Source organism: Sinocyclocheilus grahami, unplaced genomic scaffold (assembly GCF_001515645.1).
Source record: "Sinocyclocheilus grahami isolate Dianchi unplaced genomic scaffold, SAMN03320097.WGS_v1.1 scaffold1193.1, whole genome shotgun sequence".
In the NCBI taxonomy this organism is placed as follows: Eukaryota; Metazoa; Chordata; class Actinopteri; order Cypriniformes; family Cyprinidae; genus Sinocyclocheilus; species Sinocyclocheilus grahami.
In genome coordinates this window covers 510,381-536,062 of record NW_015506372.1, presented here as the reverse complement: position 1 = coordinate 536,062, position 25,682 = coordinate 510,381, and the positions used below count along the sequence as shown (strand labels likewise).

The following is a 25,682-nucleotide window of genomic DNA, read 5'->3' as shown; positions in this document are numbered from 1 at the left end:
TGAATTGCATTGGCTAGCTAATGTTAATTTTTCTAGACCACTCCAGATCACATCAGACAGGTCAGTTTACTAGCTTTATAAGAGGCCAGTTTGATGTGGTTCAAATACATGTAGTGGTTGATCTGCAAATGTCAAGTGCACCTGTTAAATGGTTCTATTTGAAAATATGGAATGTTGTTCTTATTAGGGTGACTTTTGTGTATGAGTTTGGCATAATGATTCTTGCCCATGGAAGCGCAGTCACACTATAGCTTTCTTATGAGTATTCCTAAGTGTTGAGACTTTGAACTATGGCATATAACCTGTTCAATTAAAGCTGTGTAAAATGAAGGAAAGAACGTTGTTTGTGATCCTATTGACCTAGTGTCAAAAAGTGAGTTGTTAAAGTGTGGTGGAGGAAGACATTTGGTTCTACACAAGAGAGTTTGGCCCAAAACATACCTTCTCTAATCAATCTCGTGTGTTGTTGTTTTGAGTTTTGAATTACAGTTTTGACACATTTCAGATTGCAAGTATGTGTTTCTTTCTCAGCGTTGCTGTAAGAAGCAGTATAGCAGACAGTAAAGTCTTCAGGTGAGTTTTTTTTCTTTTAGATCAACTATGGCAAATCAAAAGCTTGAAAGATCTTGCTGAGAAAGTTTTATATGTTTGAAGCTAATGTGGTTCAATGGCACAAGCACTGAAGATAAAACGATTGCTCTCATAAATCTTGATTATTGAAAGCAACATTAGAAGAACTCATGTTAAGCATGCACTGGCCACGCATTCACGTCACTATTTTTCTGGCCTTATCTTTCTCCACACTTCTTGGTTGGGACATCAGTTTCATTAAACAGCTGAATCCCAATTGGGACTGTGAAAGACCTTTGTATTGCTTCAAACAGTTTGGAAAAATCTCAACGCCAAATCATGTTAACAAAATCACGCTGCAATTGCAAATGGAAAAGTGTAATTTTTCTTTTCAGATTGTTCTTCCGATGTAACATGCTTGAAAATGAATGGCCTGTCATCACTCAGAATGTGTATATCAAATGTAACAACAGAAATACAGTAGCAGAAGTTAAAGGAGGTCACCAGATACAATAGAAGAAGGCCATGATATATTTGAGAAGAAAATGCCCCGTCCTTGGAATAACTAAAAATACAAAAGATCTTATTTAAAATAACAAATAATCAAAAATGAGCGCGATCTTTATTATCTGCATATATGAAATCTAAACAACTACATTCTCTCCTAAAAAACTCTTAAAACTAAATTCTGTGACACAAAAAAAAACTGTATTATTTTTTAAATTATAGTGGATTTGGGCGTCCGTCCTTGACTCTCGCTGTGAGAAATACCTCAAGCGGATTAGAGTTCTGTTATCACTAGAATATCGCACCGCTGGAAAAAGCTCTCAGCCAATCAGATTCAAGGACCAGAATGAATTGTACACACACACACACACATTTACACATGCATCAGTAAATCAACATATATCAATAAATATATTTTATTCAATAACGTAATATTACGACACATATGGCTTTATATACATGTGCATTATGTTAAAAAAATGTACATTAAATCCCAAAAAAAATTTTTGACATTCATTCTCTTGCCAGTACTCTTAGTTCTTACATTCTCAGGGAATACCTGTATTAAATTCCCTTTTCAAGTATATGACCATTTTTGAATTGCATTGGCTAGCTAATGTTAATTTTTCTAGACCACTCCAGATCACATCAGACAGGTCAGTTTACTAGCTTTATAAGAGGCCAGTTTGATGTGGTTCAAATACATGTAGTGGTTGATCTGCAAATGTCAAGTGCACCTGTTAAATGGTTCTATTTGAAAATATGGAATGTTGTTCTTATTAGGGTGACTTTTGTGTATGAGTTTGGCATAATGATTCTTGCCCATGGAAGCGCAGTCACACTATAGCTTTCTTATGAGTATTCCTAAGTGTTGAGACTTTGAACTATGGCATATAACCTGTTCAATTAAAGCTGTGTAAAATGAAGGAAAGAACGTTGTTTGTGATCCTATTGACCTAGTGTCAAAAAGTGAGTTGTTAAAGTGTGGTGGAGGAAGACATTTGGTTCTACACAAGAGAGTTTGGCCCAAAACATACCTTCTCTAATCAATCTCGTGTGTTGTTGTTTTGAGTTTTGAATTACAGTTTTGACACATTTCAGATTGCAAGTATGTGTTTCTTTCTCAGCGTTGCTGTAAGAAGCAGTATAGCAGACAGTAAAGTCTTCAGGTGAGTTTTTTTTCTTTTAGATCAACTATGGCAAATCAAAAGCTTGAAAGATCTTGCTGAGAAAGTTTTATATGTTTGAAGCTAATGTGGTTCAATGGCACAAGCACTGAAGATAAAACGATTGCTCTCATAAATCTTGATTATTGAAAGCAACATTAGAAGAACTCATGTTAAGCATGCACTGGCCACGCATTCACGTCACTATTTTTCTGGCCTTATCTTTCTCCACACTTCTTGGTTGGGACATCAGTTTCATTAAACAGCTGAATCCCAATTGGGACTGTGAAAGACCTTTGTATTGCTTCAAACAGTTTGGAAAAATCTCAACGCCAAATCATGTTAACAAAATCACGCTGCAATTGCAAATGGAAAAGTGTAATTTTTCTTTTCAGATTGTTCTTCCGATGTAACATGCTTGAAAATGAATGGCCTGTCATCACTCAGAATGTGTATATCAAATGTAACAACAGAAATACAGTAGCAGAAGTTAAAGGAGGTCACCAGATACAATAGAAGAAGGCCATGATATATTTGAGAAGAAAATGCCCCGTCCTTGGAATAACTAAAAATACAAAAGATCTTATTTAAAATAACAAATAATCAAAAACCTTTCTACAAATTTTACATACTTCAGGGCAATAATACTTTTTATTGAAGATAAAAAAGAAACTAAATATTAGCTGGAATGATTAAGAATATTCCACACCAAAAAAAAAAAATCTTTGAATGTGAATTTTCCCTCTTAATTGTTTTAGCCAAAATTATGAATAAGCACACTCACCTGATACAATATTTTAGGGGATATTTTAGCAATTCTAAATTAGTATTAAATATTATAATTCTGATTTTTAACTATTTAAAAAAATCTGAAATGTTTTAAAGTCATGGCATGGGTCGCACATTATAAATATATTATTGCTGTGGGTATAAATGTACCACAAATGAAAGATGACAATTGTAGCCATTACTCAAATTATTATTTGTCTTCATTACTTCAACGTCACTCATTTTCATGTTCACATGCTTTTTTTTGATAAAGTGCCACGGACATTGTAACAAAATACCAATGGGCATACACTCATTGACATAGTAGACATAGTAACCTAAAACCTAAAAGTTGAGTTTTTTTGTTTGTTTTTTTAAGCAGTCAGTACCACTGTACATCAGTACCACAGTAGCATCAATTACAAAAGTTTCCACATTCACAATACATCTGTCGCATACACTTGATTGAGTGTATTGTGGTCACTTCAGCCGAAGTATATAATCTGTATTTCTCAAAATTATTTCCCCTCCTCCAGAATCTAGTAATTAACTTCAAAAAACATTAGCTTAATAAAATATACCACATGAATACCATTTTGAGAAGTCTCCATGTAGTGTCTATTTTACACAAACTATTTTAGTTTGGAAATATGCATATGGTTCTTCACTTTTTATTTTGAACACAGAAACCAGTGTTTCTTCGACACCTAATTCATAGAGGTATTTGCCTTCCACTCCAAGACACATTGGCAAACATTCCCAGTGTTAAATATACAGTGTTGGGTTTTAGGGAAATTCCCTTTGTTACTGGACTTCACGGATGCTGTTTTTCCATCTGAATATTGCAAATGTTCATAGACGTAATTACAGTCAAATAATTCATTTTAATTCATTTTCTCTACACATTTGACTAATTTGATCCTGTCTGTTGTTAATTACCATCAAATATCAGATATGAGTAAGCCTAATTACTAGACTATATGAAATTCCAGAGTGACTCAAGTGAGAACTTGTCACTATTGGTCTTCGTTTTTGTAATCACACAATGATAACACATGGAAATTTGGATCTCGCTGCCCAAAAAGCAGTTACTGGCACCACAGTAAGGGGCCGTTCACACAGAACGCGTCTTTGCATCTAAAAACGTGAGACGCAGCACTCAGGAATGGTTATAAAAAAAAAGCACAGCGCAGAATTCCTCCTCCGCCATGTATTCATCAAATAAAACAGATGCCATGCCAACTTGATACCGTTAACAAAAGCTGGCACCGCTTGCCCCGCCTCCGGGGTCTTCTGATTGGTCCACTGTTTTGGAATTGACATTGATGAGTGGCACTGTGTTTAAAAGTTTAAATTCTTTTAGATTGACATGGTGATTTAAAAACATGGTGCTAGGGCTGTCAAAATGGCTGAAAAACTAAATTTGAATTTTGTACTAAAAAATGATCAAAATTCGAATTATATTCGAATTTAAAAGGCGTAAATTTGAGTTAGGGTGAAGAAAAGCTTTTGGCTTCTCTCCTGAGGCCACAAGAGGGCGCATCGAGCAAAATATAATGCACGTTTATTCAAAGTATAAGATAACATGACTATTTGCGAAAATGTTTAAAATAATGTTTATAAACCAATTATAATTAAGTTGCTTAAACAACTATAAACAAAACAAATAAAGTCTCGAGATATGTTTATTCAAAGTTGAACTTACATTAATTTTACATGGCTTTCTAAACATGCGGCTCTCTTGTGCAAGACGCGAGTGCAACGGTGATAGATGTCCCTCTAGAAAATGTGATAAATATGCATTCTGTGTGAATGGCTTGGTTTCAGTTTTGACGTAAACAAGATCTTCTCCGCATTGATCTTCTCTTTTCCCGCAATATTTGTAAGTAACAATGCAGCAGCGACGCATCCAGTGGCTTTAACTAGATATGCTAACAAAAACATTAAAATGCAATGACACTTACATCATCATCGCATCTCGTGCGCCACTTATAAGGCAGCCTCCTTAACGCACACCTAAAATTCAAATGCAAAGTTTTTGCATTCGAATGTGGGTTTTTATTTTAAATTCGACGAATATTCGAAATTCAAAATTTTTTTGACAGCCCTACATGGTGCTCATGTGCGAGATGCTGCACAAAACACGAGAGCAACGGTCATACACGTCCGTCTAGCACGTTTACACAGAAAAACTATGGAAAATAGCACATTGGAAGGGAAAACGTGTTCTGTGTGAACGACCCCTAAGAAGGCTGTTAAAGTAAGGAGAGTAAAAACCCTTTGAGCATCGACCGTTGTAGTTGTTCCCTTTCAGTCAAATCCTTTTATACCTTCTCCTTGCATTGCCATTCTCGGGTCATGGCTGCTGGAAAATAAAAATACTTCTAGCAATGACTGGCATGAGCTCCCATGACAAAAATTGCTTCTTGATAATGAGGCAGCCTACCAAGTCACGTGGCGCGAATGTGTCCGTCATGAAGACGTCTCCCCATTGGCAGTATTGGTTTCTGTGATGGGCAAGTCAATGTCTGTAGGTGTACCTGAGTCAATAGGCGAGGAAACAGTCAAGTTCGTCATAAGCGGGTGGCTGGATTCTGTAACAGAGTCAGTGGTTGTGGCATGAGGTGCAGTCGAACTCACAGTAGCAAGAAGAGTAGTACCATTACTTAAGGTTGGCTCCAATACGGCTGGTGAAGGAGGGCCAGATTCTATGGAGTTAATCGCAGGTTGGGCGACTAAATGTAACAATGGAGCGCCGGGATCTATGGGTGAAGAAAAGGATTGAACTGGGATGGCATTAACTTGACCAGACTGGTCCGGTATTGGTGGTAAAGACAGTTCTGTTGGGGAACAGGTGACTAGGTGAACAGGAGAGTCTATTGAGGAAGAGGGAGGAATGTCATTTAAAGGCGGAGTGGGTGATTGTCCGGTGGATGGATCAGACAAGTTGATTGTGCAGAGAGGAAAGGTTGGGACAGGACCTGTAGAACCCACTTCAGTTAGGATGTTGATATCGTTAGCAACCGGCAAGGGGAATTCAGCTGGTGTAACTATATCTAAAAGCGAAGGAGTTTGGAGATCGGAAGAAGTAGAGGACTCGAGGGTAGGATCAGTGATCGAAGGAGTTTCCACAGTTGAAGAAGGCAGAAGGGCCGGAGATTCTGTTTTAGGTGTCTGAATATAATTAATAGCGATTGGGGTAGAAGTGTTTGGGATAGAGGCAAGGAGAGGATCCTCTACGGATGAGGCAAAGGTTTCCGGCATGGATGCAGATTGCTTGATTTCATATTGCTCTTGGGCAGAAGTCAATGTCTTCATAATGAATAGCTCTGCCTGGCCGGGGGCATCAATGAGCATCTGAAGATCGATGGCGGATGAGGCAGTAGAGTCCATAGTGGAAACAGCAGTGACAGCTGCTTCGTGGAGAGGCGTGTCGCCAACCCTTGGATACTCGCGGCTCTCGGACTTGGTCAGCAGAAGCCGTTGCTCGCCCGGTTTGCGAGGTGGCAGTAACGGTTGGCGGGTGTAACTTTCACCGTCCGCTAACGTTTCTGGTAGCGGTTGATTGCGAGTCTCTGGCAGCAGCAAGATACAAATGATGCAGATAAGTGTGCAGCAGGCGAAAATGATGTGATGCAGAAAATAGCCTTTCTGGTTATGCAGGACTCCGTAGAAAGGACAATCATTGCAAGCAGGGAGACAGACCACAGCTGCCCTATTGAAACATCCCGTGGGGTCAGGATAATTTAAACAACTACAGCAGATATGTGAAACAGAAGGATGAAAGAATCCTCCTAAAATGAAACGCTAAGATCAAAGGTTCATAGGCATCTTTTGCCAACAAAAACCAATAAAAAATAGCTTACAGCAGGCATGTAAAACACAGAAAAAGCATCTTCAATCTGCTGTTCACACACATACTCTCTCACACACATAAATACACACACACACACACACACACACACACACACTCTCACACACACAAATACACACACACACACACACACACACACACACACACACACACACACTCTCTCTCACACTCTCTCACACACTCACACACACACTCACACACACACTGTTTTGAGAGCACCACAGTGTTTTACACTTTTTAATGAAACCTGTAATTGTCTTATTTTTAGTTTCTTCTGCATATAAAACTAGCATAGGTGATATTTTAACATTGAAAGAATTGCACAAAAAATAGATGATGAACATGAAACAGAGCAATAATGAAAAATTTGCATAAATAGCATAGTGTTTATACTTTACCAATATTTATAATGTCGCCATACTTCCCCACCACTTCATTCATCATGGACGGATCACATAAAGGGGGAAAAAAAAAGAGAAAGTAAAGTAGTTTGCAGCTCGTGGCTAGTAATTAAATATATGCATGTGTGCTTATAAAATGTAAACTCAGTATGCTTCAAATGATCAGGGATGAAATCCAATGAAGCCCTTTCATTAATTTGTTTTGATCATCAATCTAAGTATTTAAATATCATCTTACTAAGACTTTATTGGAGATACAGAGTGACTACTGACGACGATATTTATTTTACTAATCATTTTATGTAAGTAGTCTGTTATACTGATATAAAGATCTCATTGATTTATGTTACAAGCATCAGAATTCCATCTTACTATTTAGTCATGAAAATATCAGCATCTGCACCAAATCGCACATTTTTGCTGAGTTTGGGCCTCTGAATAATAGGTTTATGTTGTTTTTCCTCCTTGAGTTTGAGCTCCATATTCTCCTATATCATACTATCCTGTATGAGCCAGTCTGATGTATTGAATATGATACGAAACAAAAATTTATTTTTAGACTGTATCTAAAGGTTAAATAAACTTTTTTTTTACGGAACAATTATTTCATATGTTAGGCTTTACAGGGTTAAGATGCATACTGCATATAATTTCTCCAAACCTTTCTGTTCCTTGTCTTTTCCATGCATATGCACACTTTTTAAAAAACCTATAAGAATGAAGCATATACAGTGTGTTTATGTGGCCACATGAGCCGCCTTCTCCAGCAGAAACTCAGTTGTGTTAAAGAGCTTAATCACTTAAATGGTGTGACAGTGATTCTGTTTGATTCGGTTCAAGCCCCCACAGAGGGTCCAGTGCTAGCGGTGTGTGTTTGTGATTTGTGTGTTCTCTCACAGTTTAGCAGGCCGAGCTGAAGGAGAGACGCCAGGGCTGTGATGATCATAAACATGAGGAGTCCCCCACGCCGGCCCATCATGCCCACGGCAGGGCAAAGCGCCACGCATGATGCCACAGCAATGCCCCCCATGGAGTAGTATTTGGCATAGAAATTAGAGAACATGGGCTGGTCTTCCTTCTCCATCAGGCTGCGTGCAAAGCAGTGGTGTATGCCGTAACCCGTCAGTCTGAAAGATGGAGACAAAAAGAGGTTTTTGAATGCCAGAGCTAAAGGGATAGTTCACCCTAAAATTAAAATTATGCCTTCATTTACTCACCCTCAAGCATTTCCAAACCCAAAAGACTACATTTTCAAAACACAAATAAAGAATTAACCCTCATAATGCATTCCAGATCTGTACACTACTTTTTGCATTCTGAATCAATGCAGAGCCCCGATCTAAACCAAAATCCTTGGCGACAAAGTTATGGATAAGAAACTCACCGAACTATGGAAGAAGAAGAAGAGTGGACCAAGATCACACCAGCGCAGTGTGAGAAACTAGAGATGCTGAAGTCATTCAAAGCAGCAGCTTCTACACTTCCTACTCCTTTCTGACAGCTGTAACCCTCATTTCTTTCTGTATATCGTTACGGTATAAAGTGTCTACAGCTACAAATTCTGCTATATTGTTTATTTCGCAGTATGCAAATATATCCACGTAGTACTACTTAAAATTTATATACACCTGACATAATGTGATAAAGAATCATACATGAATGTGAAAATAAAGAGTGGGACACTTTTAGATGTTAAATAGAGTTATTAAGCGCAGTATGCAGTGAAGAACTCAATGCAGTGCTCGTGGTAACCGTCAGACACATACCCAAAGCAGCATGCGATCGCGAATTTGGGACGTGCACAATAGAGTTATTAAGCACAATAAGCAGTGAAAAAGAACTCTGAGATACACGTGAGGAGCGAGCACAGACAGTGTCTCTCTCAGATAGCAGTCAAATACACACATAATTGTCAAAATTCCCGTCGCTTGGAGTATTCACATAAACACAGTATACTAAAACAACATATAAAGACCGGATATGTTTTAGTATATTGGATCCGTGCAGTCAGTCTTAAAGGGACAGCGGCCTAATTTACCTGCTGCTTTCTGTGTCATTAATGTTATTAAAACAATAAAAGACAAAGAGAAAATCACTCACTGATCTTGACTGAATCACTTTTGAATCTTTAAATAAATCAGTGGTACCCAACTTAGCAAAAAATGCACTTATTCTTCTTAAGATTGGTTGTATTACGGCTGCCGGAATGATTTTACGCAACTGGAAATGTCCCAGAACACCAGAATTGAAAGACTGGATTAATGGGATTATTGAAATTGCTTCATATGAGTGTGTGTTGGGGAGTCTGAAATGCAAAGAACGTGGGATCATTTCTGGCAACATATAAAATAACATATAAAGACCGGATATGTTTTAGTATATTGGATCCGTGCAGTCAGTCTTAAAGGGACAGCGGACAGTCTTAAATTTACCTGCTGCTTTCTGTGTCATTAATGTTATTAAAACAATAAAAGACAAAGAGAAAATCACTCACTGATCTTGACTGAATCACTTTTGAATCTTTAAATAAATCAGTGGTACCCAACTTAGCAAAAAATGCACTTATTCTTCTTAAGATTGGTTGTATTACGGCTGCCGGAATGATTTTACGCAACTGGAAATGTCCCAGAACACCAGAATTGAAAGACTGGATTAATGGGATTATTGAAATTGCTTCATATGAGTGTGTGTTGGGGAGTCTGAAATGCAAAGAACGTGGGATAATTTCTGGCAACATATAAAAATGGGATAGATGAGCAGGACTGTGTGACAACCGTCTAAATTTCCATGTATTTTTCTGTTGTTTATTTCTCACTGATGATGACAAGTGGCTAAATATGTAACTGTTAAGGCGACTATGGAATACTGTGACGATGTACAGTGCGATATGAGCTTTTTGACTGTTGAACAATAAAAAAAAAGTTGAATTATAAAAAAAAGAATCAATTCATATTTGATTGATACAGTGAAGACTATGCAGTGTTTTAGTTATACACTTCAATTTCTGTAGTATTTCTTACTACATGTTAAAAAACCTACTGAAGACGAAAAACTCAAGCTTATTTAATTTGTATTTTTGTTCTATTGTGTTTGTAATTTGCTTCTTTATTCCTGTTTTTAACAAATATAAAATTAAAAAAGCTATGTTGAGATATATATCGTGAAATTTTGATTACATCGCCCATCCCTAACATGAACCACAACCAAAAAAAAAAGATACAATAGCAAATGTTTTCTTTTTACACTAGATAATTTTACAGAAAGAAAAATTTAGTTTTTTAAAAGTATTTGACACCTAATATTACTCCATACATACTCAGGTCCAAAATGACCCAAACACGAAACAGCTTTTTTTTTTTAAATGATAAAAAAAAAAAAAAGTACAAAATCTGAAAAAATAAACAATGTGTATTTAGAGGATCTGAGTATATGCAAAGTTTCTTTCCCTTATGAAAAGCTATGCATTTTTTTTTCTTTAGATATTTTGTGTCTCTTTCGTCCGGTTAAAAACGGACCCGAATGCGTTAAGAGGGTTAATGAAACCTAAGAGGTTTCTATCCCTCCATTGAACGTCCAGGAAACATAAACTTACAAGATCCTACAAGTTATTAAAGCTGTTTATCTTAAAAAAGCCTTTAATTCATTAGCTCATAAGGAATCATTTTACGATGCCTTTATGAACTTTTTAGGATTTTCGAAAAAAAAAATTTTTTTAAATGAGTGCGAGTAAATGGCAGAATTTACATTTTTGGGTGAACTACCCCTTTAATATCAGCAGAATGTTTTTAATAATTAATAAACACCCACATTCACGACTGTCACACAGATGCATAATATAAAGATATTTACGAGTTGACGCAGAGCACTACTAAATTCTTCCACAGGTTCCTTGTGCCAACCATCTTCACAATGCATGTCTTCTTGGGTTGCTTTGGCAGGGCTTGGTTCAGCTCTGAAATCAGTGCAGAAAACAAAGTGCTTAATCAAACATTTCAGAGAAAACATGAGGTTTATGTACGGTGGCCGAGAAGTGCTAAACAAATCACAATTCTGAAAACAAAATAACAAATTACAAATGCGAGTCTAAAAAACAAAATAAGTCAGAAAACACAATGACAAATCCGAAAGCAAATTAACAAGTCAGAAAACACAACGACAAATCAGACAAACTGGAAGAGGTAGGTATAGTTTGAGACGGCGCCATTGGTTTGCGATTGCTCACCGCTGACTGGACGAGACATCTGTCAATCACCGTATACAGAGAAGAACCAGCCGAAGAACAGCAGAGTCGTGGTAGAAAGTTCAGAGATGCTATTAAAGTAGCTCAGTTTAAATGTATTGTATGAATTGCCCTTACTATGGAATATACACTTAGTTAAAAATGGCTGCGAAACATCAGCTCCAGTGGCGCAGATGGATAAGCGCGTGTCGTTGGCTTTTTGACGCGATCGACCCGGGTTCGATCCCGCCTTTTGCCAAACTTTTTTCTCTCCCTTTTCAAATCTCGTATCACATCGTAAAGGCATTTATTTTCAATAAAAATTAAGGAAATAATCAAAAAGTTGAAAATAAAGTATCGGTTAGGGTAGGTGTAGGGAGGGCTTTATTGTACCAATAAGGTGGCATCCATTTAATAATTAAAATTTAAATTTACACTCAATACGTTATTATTGCATACTGTTTTATAATGTACTACAATACTGAAGTGCAGATAATTGCCACTATTTGCAACAAGTAGTATACTTGATAGTAGAAATCCTGCTATTTTAACAGTGTAAATAGGTATTTGCACTTTAGTGTAAATAGCATATTGTTAAAATACTGCTATTTCCACTTAGTGTAAATAGAATCCATTGCTAATACGAGATTTGAAAAGGGAGGGAAAAAAAGTTCGGCACTTTCGAACCCGGGTCGATCGTGTCAAAAAGCCAACAACACGCGCTTATCTATCTGCGCCACTGGAGCTGATGTTTTACAGCCACTTTTAACTAAGTGTAAACAGATACTCCGTATTTTTTATTCCATAGGAAGGGCAATTCATACAATACATTTAAACTGAGCTACTTTAATAGCATCTCTGAACTTTCTACCAGGACTCTGCTGTTCTTCGGCTGGTTCTTCTCTGTATACGGTGATTGACAGATGTCTCGTCCAGTCAGCGGTGAGTAATCCCAAACCAATGGCGCTGTCTCAAACTATACCTACCTCTTCCGGTTTGTCTGATTTGTCGTTGTGTTTTCTGACTTGTTATAATGTTTTCTGAATTGTTGTTGTGTTTTCTGAATTGTTATTTTGTTTTTTAGACTTGCATTTGCGTTTGTAATTTGTTATTTTGTTTTCAGAATTGTGATTTGTTTTGCACTTCTCGACCACCGTATTTATGGGATAACAAATGGGATTACATTGCCTTCAATCATTTTGACAAGAAGTCGGTTTTCTTCACATTCAAATGCCACATTCTTGAAGAGAAAGAATTTTGTATATAAATTGCAGCTGTGCATAATACATCATATCATGAACAACGATCACCAATTGATTCTTATGGTTTGAACGATCACCAATCACCGTGTGCTCTAATGTCTTCAAGTAGACATGAAAAGGAAGTTTACTATAACCGACTTTACTACCATATTATGTCGAACAAGAAAAAATTGTTGCTTATAGGACTTTGAAAAGTAAGCACTGCATAATGTAATGTATGCAGATAAGAAAGAAACTTGGATGCAGCAGTCTGACAAACACCAGCAGATCGAAGGAATATCTCAGGAAGATCATGACGTTTTGATCAAAGATACTGAGGTCATATTATTTAAAATATGCATGAATTTAATTGCATACAAATAGGACCACTAACATGCATTAAGTAAATTTTGATTTTACGCTGCCTTTAGCTGCTGTTGGTTGTCACCGCATGTCACTAATTTTTACCTGAAGTTAAATGATGCACTTATTTAACAAAATAAAAAAAAGAAAGTGTTTTAAAGTGTTAAACATTGGGACAATTAATGCATTCAATGGTTGCAGCTTTCACGTGCTAGATGACAAAAAAAAGGTTTCGCCTTTGTAGGGCACTTTGCTCCTGAAATGTTTACACTGCCAGCAGCCAGCAGCCAGCAGCCACGAACACAACTAACTGTTGACTTTAGATTGTGCACGCTCCGTCTGACGGTGACTCAGGTCTAGTAAATGGAGGATACAGGATAGACGTCTGGTTAGCAAAACCGGTTTTGTGTTCCACAGAAGAAAGCCATACCAGTGTTGAACAACATGAGGAAGAATATAAATAATGGTGAATTAGTTAGACATTTAAATGCATTATGAAAAATAGGGAACAGGCCTACATGTGAACTGAGTCATCGCAAAATTATTTAGTAAATTAAATATGAGCTGAATGACGCCGCACTTTGTTGGCCATAGAATCTGAAGTGGTATAGGTTTGTATTTTGAAGACGTCAAAAACGAGTTTGCATCGCAGTATCTAAACCTAGAAAGAATCCTACATTGAGTGATTGATTTTTATGGGAGGATGGTTGCGATTGTTTTCTCTGGATCGCAATTTGTTTTTAGCAATTTTCAGATTTTGTTCTGATGTTGTGCAGCATGCATTTTTCCAATTTAGATCTCATCTTAAACAGATGGTTATTATATTAAAGCTATAAGCTGTTGGGATCACTAGTTCTAAACTTTTCACATTATAAACCTTATAAAAGTCCAGCGTTTGTTTTCTCTTTGGTTGTGTACCTCTCATGAGCTCCTCTGCGTCCTCCTCTAGATTGATGTTGTTCTTTTTCGCGACGCGCTCCATGATCCATTTGGAGCGACTGTACTGCTGCGTCGCAAGCAGCCAGCGCAGAGACTCCGGAAAAATCCTGATGAATGAAAACGGATATACTTTGCCACATCTATTTTGGGCTAAACACTTAAAACAGAGCATTATCATTGCACGTTAGCTGCTGAATAAAGAACTAAAAACACTGAAACAAAGCAACTGTTACAAAATTGATCACAAATAACAAAGTAAACATTCACTGATGTGGTGAGAAATGTATCATCCCTACTACTAGCAGTAGTTTTTTTCAAGTCTCATATGGTGACAAAATCCTTCTACTATCACAATATCCCAATTCATTTTGTTATGTAAATGAAAATGTTCTAAACATAAGGAAATTGTTATATACAAATGTTGCATACTGTACATTTAAATTAATTGTTCATTCACTGATTTTTTTAAAGGCCATGTCAACAGCAAGGCTATCTTCACGGCAAAAACAAAGCGAAACAACAAGTTGCAAACAACTATATTAAAAAATGCAAGACATAAAATACATAAACGCCACCAAGTAAAAACAACTCGATCATTAATAGATGTGAAAGAACTAAAAAACCTTCTTCTTATACTATGATTATTTCATATAGCATATCGTCACGGCATTCATCTGATTCCATCTACCACTTGTTAGTTAAATAAAAGTTCATTTGTATACTGACATGAGAAGAGAATGAGAAGTCTCCAGCCATATTAGAGGTTTTATAAAGCGCTTTTATTTTACACAAAGTGGGTCACCAGTTGAATTACTTCCATTGTTACGGTAACCTACTATTTTTCTCATAAAATATATTAATCATGCTTGATGGTAAACAGTGCATTTTTACAATGGCATCAGTACCTGAAAACGTTTGCTTTTGTGTGAAAAAAACAGTAAATGTATGATTATTTGAAGTATTCTCTTTTTGGACATTTTACATTTTACGTTTATCTAAAATGCAAAGCCCATTTTTAGCAGTCGTTACGCCAAACTACTATAAAAACATATTTGGTATGTGCTTATTTGGTTCGTAAGCAACTTTCTGCATTATCCGCACAGCTGAAAATGATTATGCCGCTTAATAAAGAAGAGTGGAAACAGTAGTGCAATGCCTATTTCAGCAGCTGAAGTCTGTTACTGTAAACTCACCATGACTGTAAACAGGTCAAATTTTGGTTTTAAGAACAGTCAAACACAATCTTATTTTTGAACAGCCATGGCACGGTTGCTTACCAGATATAGGACAGCATGAGTAAGAGAGGGCAGATTACGACTACTTGCAGAATCTGCCAGTCGCGACAGAGGACTGCCAGTCCTGGCATGAGCAGCTGCCCCGCCAACACCATGAAGTTTGCCACCATGGTCATGGAGAAACGCCATCCCGGCAGACACAGCTCTATCCCTGCAGACAAGAACACACATCCGACATTAGAGTCAGTTAATAGAGAGGTCTTAATAACTGCAACATTTCTAAAGAGAAGGGGTGTTGGGAATTTGCTTTTGAGCTTTTGTAAAATGTAAAAATGCAATAGTGATATGATAAAAGACGACTGTTCAGAAAGTTCAGTAAATATTTGCATTTATCAAATGTTATTATTGTTAGCAATTATCACCATTATTCTTCTCCAAATAGTATACTTCATTACTTAAAATTGCAGGCTGTTTGCGGTTGCAAAGCAAAGCAGCAACTTACTGTATTAAACTCGGTGTGTGTGTGAGTTTAATGACTTAAAGGGATAGTTCACCCAAAAATTGAAAACTGTCATCATTTACTTGTTCTAAACATGTATGAGCTTCTTTCTTCTGTTGAACAGTTGATGGTAGCCATTGACTTTCATTGTATTGGGGGAAATAAAATACATTGGAAGTCAATGGCAGCCAGCAACTGTTGGTTACTGATATTGTTCAAAATATCTTCTTTTGTGTTTAGAAGAACAAAGAAAGGTATGCAACAAGTCAATTATGACAGAATAGTCCTTTTTGGGTCAACTCTGCCTTTAAGGCACATTGCAAATGCCATATTTCACCATAACATGACACTATTTAAGCTTTTAAAGAAAGTTTGAGTCATATTAGCTGCGTTTCCTTTCAAATTTGCACATTTAACTTGTGAGGAATTTTAGAAAAGCATATAAAACATGTCCAAATAAAGCAAATAGTACATGGATGGAAACATAAAGCCATTGATTTTTCTGTAAAAGGCCCAAAACTGCTCGTATAATGTCATACAGACACTGTATCAGAGATTTTTCTTCACTTATGGGACTTTAAAATGACTATGCAATCAATGCATGTCATCTGTCTGCAGTCAAAGGGACAGTTCACCCAAAAATGAAAATCCTGTCATCATTTACTCACCCTCACGTTATTCCAAACCTGTATGAGTTTCTTTTTTCTGCTGAACACAAAAGATGATATCTTGAAGAATATGGGTAATCAAACAGTTGATGGTCCCCAAACATATTATGGGGACCGTCAACTTTTTTTTCTTTTTCATAATATCTTCTATTGTGTTCAACAGAAGAAATAAACTCATACAGGTTTGAAACAACTTGAGGGCGAGTAAATGATGACAGGATTTACATTTTTGGGTGAACTATCCCTTTAATTGAATGATTCATTAGTATTCATAATGCAGAAGCGCACGGCAGACAGCACAGGTGGTCTTCAATGACAGACCAGTACTGCAATATCAAACGATGGCAAAACCACAGAAACTACAGCAGGGTCTGACATGTGTGAACGGTTTGGGAGAGAGCTTTTCGAGGTGACAGGACTCCCGGCGGGAACACAGCGACTGCACGATCCTTCACAAAAGCCTAGAATTTCAATGAGCAGCACTTCTGAATCCTGCTCTGTGTTGAAAGACGGAGCTCAGGCTGAAATCACACAGGCTCTGTTTCTCAGCTAGATGATGAAGAGCAGGGGCTGTGCATCCAAAAGCTGTTTTGTAAACGTGGTCACTTCACTTAGGAAATAGAACTTTTTCAAATTTTAAGTCAAGAATTAAGATAGGATGTTCCAGGAATATAAATGTAAACATTCACACTTGAACATTAAACATAAACAGACTCTTGGGTCACGCTTAATGTCAGAATGTAACTGCATTCGATACAAAATATCAAACCAGTTGTTATATATTTTAAAGAAAGTTAAAAGAAACGTTAAAGCACAGCCACATTTTTTTTTTTCAAACCAAACATTTCACAAAATGTTTTTTTCTTTAAAGTTTGAAAAGCAAAAGCGAAATGTTATGCGATATCACAACAGTATAACTATTCATTATTTTAGAAATATGAACTTGAATCATAGAAACGTGAAAAACTGTTGCATTGAATGTCACACAAAAAGCATTTTAGATTAACTTGCTTAAAATATCTGAAATACGAATTGAATTATTTTTGTTATTTGTATGTTTTTGCCACTTTTAGTAGTTTTCTCATGCCTTTTTAATTAATTTTAGTTTTAGTTATTTTAGCACATCAAGTTAAACAAAATTAAAATGAGAAGTGTTGCCTTGGCAACTACCTGAAAGAATAAAGTTATATAGTTAAATATATATATTTCAATGAACATTTATTTGTTTGGTCGGTTGGTTTTAGTTTAACGTATCTAATCAAACTGCTTTCCTGGGTTACACACTAGAGAAAACTGAAGGATATTAATATACGGAACCCTTTAGGGTCACGTAGGTGAAAATATAGACAGTATAAGACACTGTAAACAAATAGCCTTTTTACTACAAATAAAAATGAATTCAAGCCTATTTACAGAGCTCAAGCTCTGATTTCTAAGTGAACAGATTGTGTTTAAGCAAAATACAAGAGCTGTTCTTTTTGAATAGTTTGTGTAATAAAGAGAACTGTGCTTAGTGTTTTGCAAATAGTTGGTTTTGCTTTTGCAGGCCGAGTGTTAATCAGATAATGTGCTTGTGGTTTTGCAGACTCGGTGAGAGGATTTGGTAGATGAGTTAATGGTTTCACTGAGTGAGCCTCAAGTACCACTTTCAGTGTGTCACCGACTGCACAAAAACTGTAATAATCATCATTTTTATTCTCAGTGAGGGACTTCAATAACATTTCATGAAAATAAAATAAAGGTTTATGGAAGGTCTGACTCTGTTAAGCGGATGGCTTAATGTAATCTACAAAGGATGAACACGAAAAAGAAAACCAATGAAATAAATAAAAAATCGCTTGTAAAACACAATTAATGCCACATTGCATGTTTGTGTGACAGAATAAATGGCAGGTTTGTGCATCTATGGAAGTGGCCAGTTTAACGTCTATCTATAAACATGTTAAAGTGTGACCACAAATGGTGTTTTACTGAGAGTGAAGGAAGCTGACCGGTGAAACACCACTCTTGGAAATGAGTAAATGTGTATGCCATGAGTTTTTCACTGATGTGGGAAAAGTAATACTTCTCACTGCCAAGTTCTTTTGAATAAAAGTGTCTGCTGAATTATTAAATGTGTAACCAATAAAGCTCAATAAAATATCAGAAATAAAAATCAGTATCCAGTGCATATTAGATATGGAATCAATGAATCAGTGGGCAGAGTTTTATAAACTGACAGAATGAGTACTGTGTGCAAAATCATTTTTAAATATTAAAACATTTTAGAAAACGGTTATTTCAAATTGTAATGATATTTCACAATATTACTGTTTTACTGTATTATTGATCAAATAAATGCAGCGTTGGTGAGCATAACTTCAGCTAGACTTCACTAAAATCATAATGTTTGCAAACTTTGACAAGTACTGCAAGTCAGCATCTCAACTGAAACTCCTAAATGAACCGCTTTTCTCTTGCTTTTGGAAAACCTCTACGCCTATTATCACTTATAATGCTGCCTATGAAGGCAGCTTACTAGGTTTTGGAACAAAGCCAGAGAGAGTGTGAGAACCTAGAGCTTCTTAACCCATCTGATCCAAATCTCCAACGTTCCCACAGCTCAGCAGCTCCACACACACACACACACACATGCACGCACGCACGAACGCACGCACACACACACGCACGCACACACACACACACACACACACACAGCACACAAACACGCACACACACACACACACAGCACACAAACACACACACACACACTTAACTAGCTAAATGAGGACATACAATTGATTTCTATTGTTTTAATAAAGCTAATGACTACAAATAACTCTAATCCAAACCATCATGATATATAAAGAGTTATCTATTATTGAACTTGATGGAGTCTGTGGCTGAAAATCCTAATGATAGTCCACCAGAAGAGGGCGCCGTGAGGGATCAGGGTTGTAGGCTTGTTTGTCTGTTTGAGCCTGAGGCTGACATTATGACCTTCCCCTGTCACATGAGTCACTCATGGCTTCCTGACATTAGGTCACATATTCAAATGCATTCCATGCCAGGACTGCTCCATTTGTGTGTCATGGAATGACATGAGGGTTACTAATTTTTTTTTATTTGATCAAAGTCAAACAGTAAAGAATAACACTAGTAATGCTGTGGCCATGAGTCTGATTCCCAGGGAATGCATGAACTGATAAGTGAAGCTGTTGGCATCTGTAAGTAGATTTATAGCGTTTGAACAGTGTTTTGTAACAGGAGAAAAACCACAGTGAAGTGCAGGTGGTGTTAGATGTGGTGGTCTGGGTCAAAGGTCACAGATAAAAGGAAAGACCTGTGAAGAAGCTCTAAAGAACACAATCTCAGCACAACCACTGAACTTTACTCCAGTCAGCGCACAAAACACTGACGGCACATCTTCTCTGATTACTAAAGAGCTAAAGATTTCAAAGCAAGAATGAAAGAAACCGAAACAGTAAGAATAAATTACATTACGGCCCCAAATGATGTCCGGTTCGCAAACGAATCATTCTTTTGAACTGATTCTTTTTGGTGAACTTGTAGAAACAGACTGGACTGAACCATCTGAAACGGTTCGAGCAGCACAGATCTACAAGTTACTCAATCAAAGCTCAGTTTCAGACACCTGACAGTCACTGCGACTCGAAATGAGGCAAAATAGTGGCATATCTGATCTTATGATGAATGAACTGATTCAGCGTTCCAGTTCCTCCAACAGTCACTGAACTGAGGAAACGGTTCAACTCAGACCGATGAGCCGCTGATCTGCGCATGTGTGAACCGAACACTTGAATGAAGGGGCCAAATTAATGTTTTTATGGTTTCTCATGGTTTGTGTAAATGAAGACTAGTTTGTTCACTTTATATGCTTTAGACAGGTAAAACATCTATGTTTGTCATCATTAAGTGCTTTAATAATATAATTGTGCATACGTTACATCATCATTGTGTGATTACTTAAACTGGTGATTCGCTTATTTGAACCAATTCATTGAAAGAACCAGTTCATGGAAGATAATTGGATTTTCCCGTTTACCTAAGGCTCTGGATTACAGGTAATAATGCTGTAAATAATGTTCAGTTTCTTGCACACACTGATCGTTTCGCTTCATAAGAACCTCAATATATCATCAGGAGACAATTATATTAATTTTGCGTTGCCTTGTATGCTTTTTTTATTCTCAAAGTGACGGTAGCCATTGACTTGCATTTTATGAGTCACAGAAGGACCATGGTGTCAGCAAAATTTTTTTAAATCTTTACTGTTCTACTGAAGAAGGAAAAAAAGTCACCTACGTCTTATTTGGCCTGAGGGTGAGTAAATTTACATCAATTTTAAATTTTTGGCTGAACTATCCCTTTACAAAAATAGCAAACAAAATGTAATTAGAAAACAAATGATTGCACTGGATTGGAAATGTAAATGTTTCATTTTTAGATTTGACCATTTACCATCATTAGAGATGTTTGTTTTCAAAAAGGACTCAAAAAGCAGGTTTAAGCAGCTAGTCAGGCAAGTTTGAGTTTATTTTGAGACAAATCTGGACTGTTATGGCCTCTTTAATAACAAAATAGAAATACAGAATGTTGTTTTCCAGGCTAGTTTGCCACCCTGTGTGTCTTTCCGTGTGCCTTATCCTTTTTTTCCTCACTTGCCTGTGTGTTTTGTTTCTTACTCCTGTGTTGAGTTGATTCAAGGCCACGTTGACCTTAATTATTCCCAACAGCCCTTGTTCTCTAGCAATCATTTCTCTCTTTCATATTCTCATCTCGTTCTCAGTTATTTGGAGAATCATTCCCTACGTTGGTCCAGCTCCAGCCTGTTCCAGTTGATCTAGCCTAGTCTTGTTTCTCTAGTCTGTTAGAATTCTTGTCTGCATGTTATTATTTTAGTTTTCTTTGCGCACAAAAAGCATTCTCGTAGCTTCAGAACATTACAGTTGAACCACTGATGTCACATGGACCGTTTTAACGACGCCCTTACTACATTTCTGGACCTTGAACATAGTAGCTCTGTTGCTGTCTATGCAGGGTCAGAAAGCTCTCGGATTTCATCAAAAATATCTTAATTTGTGTTCAAAGATGAACAAAGGTCTTACAGGTTTGGAACGACATGAGGGTGAGTAATTAATGACAGAATATTAATTTTTGGGTGAACTATCCCTTTAATTTACTTGCTAGTTTTGCAGGGGATGACATTTGATTGTTTTTATTAAGTATAAGTTTAATAAATTACATTTTTTAATCTTCCCATGAATTCAAATAGTGATCATTAAGAAATAAAAATATGTTCAGAGAGGGTGTATTCATTTATACGGTTTACTATATGCATGAATTTTACATCATGTCAGGACAGTCATTCGTGAAAAGTGCATTCTTGTGTTGTCATGATGTAATTTTCCTGCAGCTCTAGTGATTAGTCACATGGCATTTACAGCTCAGGTTATTGGCTTAAAAATTTACCATGCGCAAATATGGCAGCATGCACATCAAATACTGTCACTGCGATGAATGGAAATGCTAGAGGATAGCTTTATCCAGCCACTATAGACCTCCTCGGCTGGACCGCTCAGAGTTGTTCTGAAAGTAGCACAAAGCCAGTGTTCACACTGTTTAGGAAGAACCTACAAAGGGCTCACTAACATTTGACTTTGCACATTAACCAGTTCACTTTTAAACTTTAAAGTGTTGTTAAGAGAACAAGGTTTTTTTTTTGGATTGTTTGTTTTTTTGCTGTTTAATCTCCGCAATTGCTTTCCATCTGCATCTACAGTATTAAACCTCGTCTCATGCCAGTGGCATCAGGCTCAGGGTGGGGTTGTCAGGGCTTTAGCCCTGTGAGAAATTTGCATAGCAACAGCCAAAGAACCAATGGTGATTCATCTCTTCACCCACAAAGTTTGAATAACAATATAGGAGCACTGGAGGAAGCTGATTATCAGTGAATAACAAATGATGGTCTGCTCATCACCAAGTTATCATACAGTATATGACTGCAGAAGACTTCAAATTTAAGGCTCGAGTCATATGAACTACTGCTATGATACTTAATGGTGCTTTTAGGAGTTTGACAGCACCCGCTCCTATTTGTTGTATTTATTTGATTTTTTTTCTTGTATGCATAATTTTTCCACAGAAGAAAAAAAGTGAGTTTTCAATGACATGAGGGTATTTAAAAAAAGTTTTAAAAAGATATTTAAAAGTAGCAAGACAAATAGGGAATACATGCAAACGATCATTGTATTTCAGTTTGTGTCAGAGCTTGTTGAGCTTTTACACCATACTGGCAAATTACCGTCGCACAAAAATGTTTCAGCCTTAGAAATAAAAAAATATACACTCGCAATTACAAAGAAGATTTTTGACAACTGAGACCGTCATGAAATTATTTAAGTTTATTTTAAAAAACTCACTTAATACATCAAGTTAACTAGGAGTTGACTAAACTTGAAAAAGTAAGCATTTGTTCTGCCGTAAAGGGACAGCTGACCCTAAAATTTAAATTCTGTCATCTTTTACACAACCAAGATATTTTACTATACTAAAAGAAGATATTTTGAAGAATGTTGGTCACCAAACAGTTGACGGTAGCCATTGACTTCCATAGTATTTTTTTCCATTCTATGGTTACCAACGTTCTTCAAAATATCTTATTTTGTGTTCAACAGAAGAAAGAAACTCATACAGGTTTGGAACAACTTGATGGTGAGTAAATGAAGACAATTTTCATTTTGGGGCCATTGCAATGGCAGCGATCATCTAAAGAGGATTATCACTCATCAGAAAATGTCTTCACTGTTAAGCATGTAGAAGGTCACTGTTAGTCTGTGGGTAATCCATCTGAACCACTCTAACAAACTGAGAAGACAGTACGATAGAGCTGAGAGACCACAATTAACTTCTGTGACATTCTAAGGGCAAGACCTTTATGTGAGAGACACAAATCATACACATGTTGTCTATAAGGCTGGGTGATTTTCTCAACCCAGTCAGTGGGTTGAGACTGTTGGGTAAGGAAGCTGGGTTGATTTGACCTCATTTGGGTTGATGATCATTCATAATCAGTAATACAACAGTGTTGGGTTGGGAATGCAGGCATGAACGTCACGCAGGTTCAAAAGCAAAGTACGTGCCGATATCACTTTGCCTTCTATGTTCACAGCACTCATGAAAGGAATATGTGTGGAAAATAGACGAAAACAAATCAAAGCGGAAAGAAGAGAGAAACTGACTGCAATATATTCAACTACTATTCAATACAGAGTGTAAAAGTCAGGTTCCTGGAAGTAAAAACGTTCATTTTCTCCATAGGGAATTTGATTTTTAACAAAACTGATAAACCTTTAAAGGCAGACCTGTTGTTAGCTCTTGTTAGGTTTTTAAGTGATGGTATATATGCTTTTGCTTTAGTGCTCTATTTGCATTAATTCAATTTATTTTTCAAATAATCATGTTAAATAGCAGAATTAGTAGTGAAAAACTACATTACCCATAATGCTGTTAGAAAATGCCACCAGTCACAGCAAACAAAGTGTGCCAAATTTTAGCTCCGCCCACTATGCAAATGACATAATTTACAGCCTCCCTATGCTATCAAAATTAAATATTTGTATAAATATGCATATTTTGCAAAAAGCGTAAGATATATTATTTCTATAGATACAATCAACAACTGTACATAATTTTATGAATAGTGGTTCATGAACAAAAGACTTATAGAAAAATTTATAGAAAAAAATACTTCTGGAACCAACATCGCTGAAAAAGTGGGCGGGTACTAACTTTTGTCCATATTTGTGTCCATTTCTAGTTGTTCTTGCTTATCAATAAATGTACTTTTTAATGATTACTGTTGATTATGTTTTTACTGTAGTCATTCTGTAGATAATTTAAATTTCCAATCCATTTTTGGTTACTGTACTGTAATTTTTGGGGGGGGGGGCAAAGCACTGGGTTTGTCCCTTTTTGACCCAGAGCTAGCACACAAGTCGTGTTTGACCAGTTTTTTAATGGCTGATAACAAAATCTAGTGAGAAGTGTGGCCAGTATCAATATAATACTGGTATACTGTATTCAAATTAACTGAATGATAGCAAATGAGGCACAACTGTACACACAATTACTGAAATCAAACAAACATAATATATATTTACTCAAAATTCACAAAAAACACTGAAACCAGGAACTACTTATTACCTATTGACAAGGCTGCTGGTAGATTTTGAAATTGATACATAGATAGATTAATAGATTGTATAATTGACACTAGGGCTGCACGATTAATCGAATGCGATTGTCGTGCGCATTTTGTTAAAAAAGCCGGTTCTGTAATCAGCAGGAAATCATCATCACGTGCTTTCAGATGGAGCAGCATTTACTACACAGAGTCGTAGTTCACTGACAAGTTACGCAAAAAAAATCGCAGACGATTTTATTGCGCGATTCTGAAATCGTTGGTGATAACGACAGCTGTTTGCATAGCTTCTCAGTGAACTACGGCTCTGTGAAGTAAATGCTGCTCCATCTGAAAGCATGTGAAAATACCACATTTAATAACATATTTTTACTCCAAACTCACTTCATAACGTCAGTCGAGTGTTTGAAATAAATCCTTCTGTGAGATGATGTGGCTTCTTACACAGAATAAGGCACGCAACATATTTCATAGTATTTAAGCAGTGATAAAGGCTGATGACGTGTGAGTTCAGCGTTGCGAATGCGCCGGTGAGTCTCGTGAAAACCAACGTTTGTTAACAGGAGCAGAGGAAGCAAAGTTTCCTTACTTTAGCAAAGGAAACCCAGTTTCCTTTTGGCTTATATTGAAATTTACAAATCCTCGTTTTGTACTTGTAATAAATGACCGTTGTTTTGTTTTGATCTCTCCCCTGCGCTTCTGCGTTCGTCACTTCTGAGCGGCGCAACGCCTACGTCATACGTCATCCGCAAAGAGCTGCTTCTGTGTACAACTGTTATTACTGATTATTACGTTTTGAATATGGATATTTTTCTTACAAAAACGCATCGATTTGCTACAGGAGGCCTTTGTTCACCCTCCGGAGCCATGTGAGACACTTTTTTTATATATATATGGATGGGCGCTTTTTATTTAACTTATTTTGGAGTGATGCATGCAACACCCGCTAAATGGCATTAAACAACTTGAAAGATTAAAGACAATTTTTTATATAACTCCGACTGGATTCGTCTGAAAGAAGAAAGTCAT

The 25,682-nt window shown here is 36.7% G+C and overlaps 1 protein-coding gene across 1 annotated transcript in view; it reads right to left on the bottom strand.

Moving 5' to 3' along the window:
* Positions 1–5,067: 5,067 nt before the first annotated feature.
* Positions 5,068–25,682, bottom strand: part of slc22a23 (solute carrier family 22 member 23) — a 23,174-nt gene continuing 2,559 nt past the window's right edge. The window contains exons 3-7 of the mRNA XM_016253643.1: positions 15,326–15,494; positions 14,028–14,155; positions 11,136–11,238; positions 8,128–8,413; positions 5,068–6,818 (exon numbers count right to left, since the gene is read on the bottom strand). Of these exons, the coding sequence (XP_016109129.1) occupies positions 5,484–6,818; positions 8,128–8,413; positions 11,136–11,238; positions 14,028–14,155; positions 15,326–15,494 (2,021 nt within the window). The 3' untranslated portion in view covers positions 5,068–5,483. The remainder of the gene's footprint in view (positions 6,819–8,127; positions 8,414–11,135; positions 11,239–14,027; positions 14,156–15,325; positions 15,495–25,682) is intronic.